This window comes from Salmo salar, chromosome ssa08, assembly GCF_905237065.1.
Source record: "Salmo salar chromosome ssa08, Ssal_v3.1, whole genome shotgun sequence".
Taxonomy (NCBI): domain Eukaryota; kingdom Metazoa; phylum Chordata; class Actinopteri; order Salmoniformes; family Salmonidae; genus Salmo; species Salmo salar.
In genome coordinates this window covers 17,084,949-17,096,186 of record NC_059449.1, presented here as the reverse complement: position 1 = coordinate 17,096,186, position 11,238 = coordinate 17,084,949, and the positions used below count along the sequence as shown (strand labels likewise).

Genomic DNA, 11,238 nt, shown 5'->3' with positions numbered 1-11,238 from the left:
GGAAGATTACATACACTTTAGCCAAATACATTTAAACTCAGTTTTTCACTATTCCTGACATTTATCTTAGTAAAAATTCCCTGTCTTAGGTCAGTTAGGATCACCACTTTATTTTAAGAATGTGAAATGTCAGAATAATAGTAGAGAGTGATTTATTTCAGCTTTTATTTCTTTCATCAGATTCCCAGTGGGTCAAAAGTTTACATACCCTCAATTAGTATTTGGTAGCATTGCCTTTAAATTGTTTAACTTGGGTCAAATGTTTCGGGTCGCCTTCCACAAGCTTCCCACAATAAGTTGGGTGAATTTTGGTCCATTCCTCCTGACAGAGCGGGTGTAACTGAGTCAGGTGTGAGGTCAGGGCTTTGTGATGGCCACTCCAAAACCTTAACTTTGTTGTCCTTAAGCTATTTTGCCACAACTTTGGAAGTATGCTTGGGGTCATTGTCCATTTGGAAGACCCATTTGCGACCAAGCTTTAACTTCCTGACTGATGTCTTGAGATGTTGCTTCAATATATCCGCATAATTTTCCTGCCTCATGATGCTATCTATTTTGTGAAGCGCACCAGTCCCTCCTGCAGCAATGCAACCCCACAACATGATGCTGCCACCCCCGTGCTTCACGGTTGGGATGGTGTTCTTCGGCTTGCAAGCCTCCCCCTTTTCCCTCCAAACATCACGATGGCCATTATGGCCAAACAGTTCTATTTTTGTTTCATCAGACCAGAGGACATTTCTCCAAGAAGTACGATCTTTGTCCCCATGTTCAGTTGCAAACCGTAGTCTGGATTTTTTATGCCGGTTTTGGAGCAGTGGCTTCTTCCTTGCTGGGTGGCCTTTCAGGTTATGTCGATATAGGACTCGTTTTACTGTGGATATAGATACTTTTGTACTGGTTTCCTCCAGCATCTTCACAAGGTCCTTTGCCGTTGTTCATGGATTGATTTGCACTTTTCGCACCAAAGTAAGTTAATCTCTAGGAGACAGAACGCGTCTCCTTCCTGAGCGGTATGATGGCTGCGTGGTCCCATGGTGTTTATACTTGCGTACTATTGTTTGTACAGATGAACGTGGTACCTTCCGGCGTTTGGAAATTGCTCCTAAGGATGAACCAGACTTGTGGAGGTATCTAATTTATTTTCTGAGGTCTTGGCTGATTTATTTTGATTGTCCCATGATGTCAAGCAAATAGGCACTGAGTTTGAAGGTAGGCCCTGAAATACATCCACAGGTACACCTCCAATTGACTCAAATTATGTCAATTAGCCTATCAGAAGCTTCTAAAGCCATGACATAATTTTCAGAAAATGTCCAAGTTGTTTAAAGGCACAGTCAACTTAGTGTACGAAAACTTCTGACCCGCTGGAATTGTGATACAGTGAATTATAAGTGAAATAATCTGTCTGTAAACAATTGTTGGAAAAATGACTTGTCATGCACAAAGTAGATGTCCTAACCAACTTACCAAAACTGTAGTTTGTTAACAAGAAATTTGTGGAGTGGTTAAAAAACGAGTTTTAATGACTCCAACCTAAGTGTTTGTAAACTTCTGACTTCAACTATATATGGAGTTAGTACTATATCTACTATACTGTACAGTATCTCGAGGACAGCCTCCAGATCCTTCCTACTCACACTGATGATGCAACTTCCATTGTGCTTCTTTGGCAGGACACATACGGTCAATATGTATCACTAACTTGCATCTTATTGCATATCCTGCTTGGAAAATTCCAAAGAATAGGTGAGGCCAGAGGAGGCTGAGGGGAGGAGCTATAGAAGGAATGGCTCATCGTAATGGCAGGAATGGAATCAATGGCTCATTTATCACAATACCCAATGATATTGCCAAATACTTGAATTACTTTTTCATTGGCAAGATAAACAAACTTAGGGATGACATGTCAGCAACAAACGCTGACACTACACATCCAAGTATATCTATCCAAATTATGAAAGACAAGAATTGTACTTTATGAATTCTGTAAAGTCAGTGTGGAAGAGGTGAACAAAATTATTGTTGTCTAGCGACAATGACAAGCCACCGGGGTCTGACAATCTGGATGGAAAATTACTGAGGATAATAGCGGACGATATTGCCACTCCTATTTGCCACATCTTCAAACTACTAGAAAGTGGGTGCCCTTAAGCCTGGACGGAAGCTAAAGTCATTCCGCTACCCAAGAATAGTAAAGCCCCCTTTATTAGCTCAAATAACCGACCAATCAGCCTGCTACCAACCCTTAGTAAACTTCTGGAAAAAAAGTGTTTGACCAGATACAATGATATGTCACAATAAACAAATTGACAACAGACTTTCAGCATGCATATAGAGAAGGACACTCAACAAGCACAGCACTTACACAAATGACTGATGATTGGCTGCGAGAAATTTATGATAAAATTATTGTGGGGGCTGTCTTGTTAGAGTTCAGTGCAGCTTTTGACATTATTGATCATAGTATGCTGCTGGAAAAACTGATGTTATGGCTTTACACCCCCCTTCTATAATGTGGATAAAGAGTTACTTGTCTAACAGAACACAGAGGGTGTTCTTTAATGGAAGCCTCTCAAACATAATCCAGGTAGAAGCAGGAATTTCCCAGGGTAGCTGTTTAGGCCCCTTGCTTTTTTCAATCTTTACTTACGACATGCCACTAGCTTTGAGTAAGGCCACTGTGTCTATGTATGCGGATGACTCAACACTATACATGTCTATTCTGGTTAGAGCCAGTTTGCGCTGTTCTGTGAAGGGAGTGGTACACAGTGTTGTACGAGATCTTCAGTTTCTTGGCAATTTCTCACATGGAATAGCCTTCATTTTTCAAAACAAGAATAGATTGACAAGTTTCAGAAGAAAGGGCTTTGTTTCTGGCCATTTGAGCCTGTAATCGAACCTACAAATGCTGATGCTCCAGATACCCAACTAGTCTAAAGGCCAGTTTTATTGCTTTTTTTAATCAGAACAACAGTTTTCAGCTGTGCTAACATAATTGAAAAAGGGCTTTCTAATGATCAATTAGCTAATCCAAGTTTATCATTTTAAAAGGCTAACACAACGTGCCATTGGAACACATGGCACGTTGTGTGATGGTTGCTGATAAATGGGCCTCTGTATGCCTATGTAGATATTCCATTAAAAGAAATCAGCCGTTTCCAGCTACAATAGTCATTTACAACATTAACAATGTCTACACTGTATTTCTGATCAATTTGATGCTATTTTAATGGACCAAAAATGTGCTTTTCTTTCAAAAACAAGGACCTTTCTAGTGGAGTATGGGCCTGAAGGCACACAGTGTGCTGTGAATTCTGTAATGAATGCATTGTAATGTTTTTTCAATTGTTTAACTGTCTTAATTCTGCTGGACCCCAGGAAGAGTAGCTGCTGCCTTGGCAGGAACTAATGGGGATCCATAATGAATATAAATACAAATGGAACAGGGTCAAATGTGGTTTTCATACGTTTGATGTGTTTTATGCCGTTCCATTTACTGCAGTCTTTACAATGAGCCCATCCTCCTATAGCTCCTCCCACCAGCCTCCTCTGTGTGAGGCCCACTGCTGATGGAAAAGGGTTGCCGAATAACATAGGCTACTGTAAATAAATAAAGTAAAGTGTGGAAAAGCATGTTACTTTAAGCAGACCAAGTAGTGATTGTCCTTTTTTGTTTTAACTAGGCACTTTTACTTGGTAACATCAGGAAGCAGATACATTGGGGGTCAGGTTAGCCTATGGAATTCCATTCTCTTGAAGTACTCTCCTTCCAGTATTTTATAGTTTTTGTTGACAGCTAACGGGTAGAAGTAGTTGAGATAGTAGGGGAGATTAAAGAAAGGGATCTAGGTCGGAAAGTGGCACAGCTGGGAATTGAACCCTTGCCTCCAGGGACAAAGGGTAGTCGGGCACTACCACGAGACCAGCCCCCAGGACAGCATATCTTTAAAAAGAATTCTAATAAAATACATTTTATTTAACGTTTATGTCTTCTTAGCAACCAGAAAAACATCAGATTCGATAACAACCAAAATACGATGTCTTTCCCGCAACGTCGTCATGAAAGTACATCTTTACCTGGTTGCACGAAGTCTTCTCAACCACAAAGCCAGTTGAAAACCAGAAAATCATATCATTTTTGCCCACTGGGATGGAATGCGGGACATCTATTTGGGTCATAATCAGGACAAATCCCACTCACTGTATGCTGCCCTTCTGTTCAGAAATGGAGTTGCAGGGACTGTAGTATTTACATATGGAATCTGTAGATAACCTTCACTGTGTACATAATACAGGGATTCCTGCAGGACAAACACAGGGTAGACAGGGGTCAGGTTTGAGGTCAAACTCATATATAATGTCTTCATCATGGAGCTAGGTTTCCAGTGAGCTTAGTGTCTCTACAGTAAATGAGAGACCCATACAGTTGTAATTTGTAAATACACTATTTTAACAGACACTTACATACGCACTGAGCAGTGATAGCAGACATGAACTGTGAGTAGTACAATGCCTTTGATGCAACACCTATCAACGCAACCCTTGAGTTCTCTTCTATGATGAGACGGAAGACCTCAAGAGTTTATCAATGTGACCTCTTCCCTTATATCTTCAAATGATACACACTTTCTTATCTCTTATGCAAACAGAAGTCAGACACTTTGTACAGTGAGGAGCTGATCTAAGTCATTTTAATGCTGTGACATCTCTGAGCACATACAGTACTGCAACGTAAGAAATAAAAAAAGAGGGACTGCTACATCAAATTATGAAATCTAAAACAATATACAGAAACACAAGCAAATTATTTTCAACATTTTCTTATAATAAGTTTATTAAAATAAAATAAAAAGAATGCCCGTTGGTAGACGATGAATGAGTGGTTCCCTTTTGTTTGTGTGGGCGGGACCGAGTTTGTTTGGCAGCTGGCGGGTGTGGTCTCTGATCAGATCTGGGGGGAGGGGACAGTGAGGAGGCCTGTGGGCTTCAACTTGTTGATGCCTCCGTCCAGGGTGGTCACTCGAGGGTAGTTTACCTTCACCAGGTGGGTCGCAAACTGGAGGGGGGACAACAAGACCAAGGCAAACCATTAACAACATGGAGGAACAATACCAAACTGGAGGGGAGGGGGAACAACAAGACCAAGGCAGACCATTAACAACATGGAGGAACATTTACCAAACTGGAGGGGGGACAACAAGACCAAGGCAGACCATTAACAACATGGAGGAACATTTACCAAACAGGAAGGGGGACAACAAGACCAAGGCAAACCATTAACAACATGGAGGAACATTTACCAAACAGGAAGGGGGACAACAAGACCAAGGCAAACCATTAACAACATGGAGGAACATTTACCAAACAGGAAGGGGGACAACAAGACCAAGGCAGACTGTATCATCTGATACAGGCCCTGATGTAGGCATCATCTGATACAGGCCCTGATGTAGGTATCATCTGATACAGGCCCTGATGTAGGCATCATCTGATACAGGCCCTGATGTAGGCATCATCTGATACAGGCCCTGATGTAGGTATCATCTGATACAGGCCCTGATGTAGGCATCATCTGATACAGGCCCTGATGTAGGTATCATCTGATACAGGCCCTGATGTAGGCATCATCTGATACAGGCCCTGATGTAGGCATCATCTGATACAGGCCCTGATGTAGGTATCATCTGATACAGGCCCTGATGTAGGTATCATCTGATACAGGCCCTGATGTAGGTATCATCTGATACAGGCCCTGATGTAGGTATCATCTGATACAGGCCCTGATGTAGGTATCATCTGATACAGGCCCTGATGTAGGTATCATCTGATACAGGCCCTGATGTAGGTATCATCTGATACAGGCCCTGATGTAGGCATCATCTGATACAGGCCCTGATGTAGGTATCATCTGATACAGGCCCTGATGTAGGTATCATCTGATACAGGCCCTGATGTAGGTATCATCTGATACAGGCCCTGATGTAGGTATCATCTGATACAGGCCCTGATGTAGGTATCATCTGATACAGGCCCTGATGTAGGTATCATCTGATACAGGCCCTGATGTAGGTATCATCTGATACAGGCCCTGATGTAGGTATCATCTGATACAGGCCCTGATGTAGGTATCATCAGATACAGGCCCTGATGTAGGTATCATCTGATACAGGCCCTGATGTAGGTATCATCTGATACAGGCCCTGATGTAGGTATCATCTGATACAGGCCCTGATGTAGGTATCATCTGATACAGGCCCTGATGTAGGTATCATCTGATACAGGCCCTTATCTAGGTATCATCTATGCATAGTCACTTCACCCCCACCTACATGTACAAATTATCTCAACACTGACTCGGTACTGGTGCCCCCTGTATATAGTCTCGTTATTGTTATTGTGTTACTTTAGTCTGCTTGGTAAATATTTTCTTAACTCTTCTTGAACTGCACTGTTGGTTAAGGGCTTGTAAGTAAGCATTTCATGGTAAAGTCTACACTTGTTGTATTCGGCGCATGTGACAAAGTTTGATTTGATTTGATACAGGTTCTTATCTAGGTATCATCTGATACAGGTTCTTATCTAGGTATCATCTGATACAGGTTCTTATCTAGGTATCATCTGATACAGGTTCTTATCTAGGTCAGGGTGAAACTTGTTTCTTCAACATAAAAGAGCAACAATGTGTTGAAAATATGCTGTAATACCGCTTTTCGTAATTCTGACTTCCCCAGAACTGGAGCCTGGTGCAACTCGTGTTGCTCACCACATCTATGGCATCACATCTGGGGAATGAAATTGTTCCCAGACTCTGGTAACAGTAGGTTAGGTGGTCTGCAACACATCCAGTCTTGTCCAGTTGTCTACAGTAGTTACAGTATCTAGTGTAGCTCGAGGACAACTTCCAAATTCTTTCAAATAACACAGACGTTTCTACTGTGGTGCTCGCATTAGCAAGTTGAATTTGTTTGCTAGTGTTGATCAGTGGCTGAGAGAAGAACAAACACGGCGCAGACTAACAAGCAAGGTGAAGTAGTACCCAAACATCACACCTCAGAGTACAACAGCCACTGGAATTGGTTAAGGGAAGTGCACTGCTTGGTAAATAATGAAAGATACATCGACGTCTGGCCAATGTATGCAGGCTTGTGTCTCTGTATATATAATCTGTTATATTTACAGTCATGTTTTCATGCATGTTCTGATTGTAAATAGACTTCTCACTCAGTAGGTACAAAACAATATCTATCAGACATAAATGATATAGAAGACTAAAGACCTAGCTATGTGTTATACATCTCCAGTCTCACTGAGCCATGTATAGGGTGCATCCCAAATGGCACCCATTCCCTACATACCGTAGCACATTCTTTTGACCAGAGCCCTATGGGAATATGGTGCCATTTTCAATTCACCCATAGACTGGGAGAGAAGTCACACTAGGCAGTAAACGAACATTGATCACTAATGCATTAGGGTCATTTGCAGTCCTTCTACAAACAGCATTACACACACACACACACACACACACACACACACACACACACAATGTTTGCCTGCCAGGTCAAAACACATTTCTCACGGCTACATCTTCCATCTTCTCGACTAGAGGTCGACCGATTATGACTGAATGAACACTTATTTAAACTTAATATAATACATCAATAAAATCAATTTAGCCTCAAATAAATAATGAAACATGTTCAATTTGGTTTAAATAATGCAAAAACAAAGTGTTGGAGAAGAAAGTAAAAGTGCAATATGTGCCATGTAAGAAAGCTAACGTTTAAGTGCCTTGCTCAGAACATGGGAACATATGAAAGCTGGTGGTTCCTTTTAACATGAGTCTTCAATATTCCCAGGTAAGAAGTTTTAGGTTGTAGTTATTATAGGAATTATAGGACTATTTCTCTCTATACGATTTGTATTTCATATACCTTTGACTATTGGATGTTCTTACAGGCACTTTAGTATTGCCAGTGTAACAGTATAGCTTCCGTCCCTCTCCTCACTCCTACCTGGGCTCGATCCAGGAACACATCGACAACAGCCACCCTTGAAGCAGCGTTACCCATGTAGAGCAAGGGAAACAACTACTCCAAGTCTCAGAGCGAGTGACGTTTGAAACGCTATTAGCGAGCACCCGCTAACTAGCTAGCCATTTCACATCAATTACACCAGCCTAATCTCTGGGGTTGATAGGCTTGAAGTCATAAACAGCGCAATGCATTGCGAAGAGCTGCTGGGCAAAGTGCTGTCTGAATGAATGCTTACGAGCCTGCTGGTGCCTACCACAGCTCAGTCAGACTGCTCTATCAAATCATAGACTTAATTATAACATAATAACACACAGAAATACGAGCCTTAGGTCATTAATATGGTCGAATCCGGAAACTATAATCTCGAAAACCAAAAGTTTTTTTTCTTTCAGTGAAATACGGAACCGTTCCGTATTTTATCTAACGGGTGGCATCCCTAAGTCTAAATATTCCTGTTACATTGCACAACCTTCAATGGTATGTCATAATTACGTAAAATTCTGGCAAATTAGTTCGCAACGAGCCAGGCAATGAACGCAAGAGCAGTGACACAATTTCATGTTAGCAGGCAATATTAACTAAATATGCAGGTTTAAAAATATATACTTGTGTATTGATTTTAAAGAAAGGCATTGATGTTTATGGTTAGGTACATTGGTGCAACAACAGTGCTTTTTTCGCAAATGCGCTTGTTAAATAATCACCCGTTTGTTGAGGTAGGCTGTGATTCGATGAGAAATTAACAGGCACCGCATCGATTATATGCAACGCAGGACACGTTAGATAAACTAGTAATATCATCAACCATGTGTAGTTAACTAGTGATTATGTTAAGATTGATCGTTTTTTTATATGATAAGTTTAATGCTAGCTAGCAACTTACCTTGGCTTCTTGCTGCCCTCACGTAACAGGTAGTCAGCCTGCCATGCAGGCTCCTCGTGGAGTGCAATGTAAGGCAGGTGGTTAGAGCGTTGGACTAGTAACCAGAAGGTTGCAAAAACGAATCCCCCCTGAACAAGGCAGTTAACCCCCGTTCCTAGGCCGTCATTGAAAATAAGAATGTGTTCTTAATCTGACTTGCCTAGTTAAATAAAGGTGTAAAAAATAAAAAAATAAATATATATATATTTTTTTTAATTAGGCAAATCGGTGGCCAAAAATACCGGATTACCGATTGTTATGAAAACTTGAAATCGGCCCTAATTAATCGGCTATTCCGATTAATCGGTCGACCTCTATTCTCGACCAGAATGAATTGCAGGTGCTTTAATTCCTTCACCACTAAACCTTGTGGGGACACAACATTCAGTCCCATTCAAAATCCTATTTTCCATAAACACTAACCCATACTCTTACCCTAACCCAAAAACCTAACCCTAAAACTAACCCTAGCTCCTAACCCTAAACATAATTCTAGCCCTAACACTAATTCTAACCTTAACCCTAAACCCCATACAAATAGCATTTGACCTCGTGGGAACTAACAAAATGTCCCCAGTTAGTCAACTTTTTGTTTGTTTACTATTCTTGTGGGGGCTTCACACACACAGTATGAACCCACACAAGCAGGCACACACGGAATCAATTTCTTAAATATCCTCAAACTAGACTGTCACAGACAGAAAAGATCTTCCATCCAGCCTCAGGGCAGATCATTTGGGATGTAAAGGGCAAGCAAAACAGTCCATTCATTAAGAAAAACTACAGCAGCCAGTGAGAAATTGAGAGAGGGAGGAAAAGTGAATGTGAGAGAGACAGAGATGGTAGGCAGAGAGAAAGAGACAGATATGGTAGGGAGAAAGAGAGAGAGAGATATGAGAGAATTAGGCCAATTTCCACTAATAATAAAAACTAAAAAAAGAACAATTAAGTTTTGGAAACATCTAAAATACAGTGACCCCCTCTCATATCATTACCAAGCCCTGCAATGCCAAGAGCTGAACAAAGAAAAGAGTCCCCTCATCCAGCTGGTCCTGGGGCTGAGTTCACAAACCTGTTCTACTAACACACTGAAGCCTCAGGACCAGAACATCCAATGAATCAGAATAAACCAAAGTACAACACAGTCAAAACTACATTGCTTATTGGGAAACACAAGCACAATGCAAAATGCAGTGCTGTCTGGCCCTACATCGACAGTACACCGTGGCTAAATATTTGACCATGGTTACTGATCAAAATCTTGACATAGTACAGGCTCAGTGAGCACAGCCTTGCTATTGAGAAGGGTAGACACAGGAAAACCTGGCTCCTGTAGAGGAAAGGCTGTGCAACCACTGCACCACAGCAGAACCTGAGAGAGAGCTGCATTTCCTGACAAAATGTAAAAAATATACTGCTCAAAAAAATAAAGGGAACACTTAAACAACACATCCTAGATCTGAATGAAAGAAATAATCTTATTAAATACTTTTTTCTTTACATAGTTGAATGTGCTGACAACAAAATCACACAAAAATAATCAATGGAAATCCAATTTATCAACCCATGGAGGTCTGGATTTGGAGTCACACTCAAAATTAAAGTGGAAAACCACACTACAGGCTGATCCAACTTTGATGTAATGTCCTTAAAACAAGTCAAAATGAGGCTCATTAGTGTGTGTGGCCTCCACGTGCCTGTATGACCTCCCTACAACGCCTGGGCATGCTCCTGATGAGGTGGCGGATGGTCTCCTGAGGGATCTCCTCCCAGACCTGGACTAAAGCATCCGCCAACTCCTGGACAGTCTGTGGTGCAACGTGGCGTTGGTGGATGGAGCGAGACATGATGTCCCAGATGTGCTCAATTGGATTCAGGTCTGGGGAACGGGCGGGCCAGTCCATAGCATCAATGCCTTCCTCTTGCAGGAACTGCTGACATACTCCAGCCACATGAGGTCTAGCATTGTCTTGCATTAGGAGGAACCCAGGGCCAACCGCACCAGCATATGGTCTCACAAGGGGTCTGAGGATCTCATCTCGGTACCTAATGGCAGTCAGGCTACCTCTGGCGAGCACATGGAAGGCTGTGCGGCCCCCCAAAGAAATGCCACCCCACACCATGACTGACCCACTGCCAAACCGGTCATACTGGAGGATGTTGCAGGCAGCAGAACGTTCTCCACGGCGTCTCCAGACTCTGTCACGTCTGTCACGTGCTCAGTGTGAACCTGCCTTCATCTGTGAAGAGCACAGGGCGCCAGTGGCGAATTTGCCAATC

The 11,238-nt window shown here is 41.9% G+C and overlaps 1 protein-coding gene across 2 annotated transcripts in view; it reads right to left on the bottom strand.

The window, feature by feature from the left end:
• Positions 1–4,659: 4,659 nt before the first annotated feature.
• Positions 4,660–11,238, bottom strand: part of LOC106610360 (TBC domain-containing protein kinase-like protein) — a 68,118-nt gene continuing 61,539 nt past the window's right edge. For both annotated transcript variants that reach the window (XM_014209681.2, XM_045722872.1), the window contains exon 26: positions 4,660–5,056. In XM_014209681.2, coding sequence (XP_014065156.2) covers positions 4,946–5,056 — 111 coding nt within the window. In that variant the 3' untranslated portion in view covers positions 4,660–4,945. The remainder of the gene's footprint in view (positions 5,057–11,238) is intronic.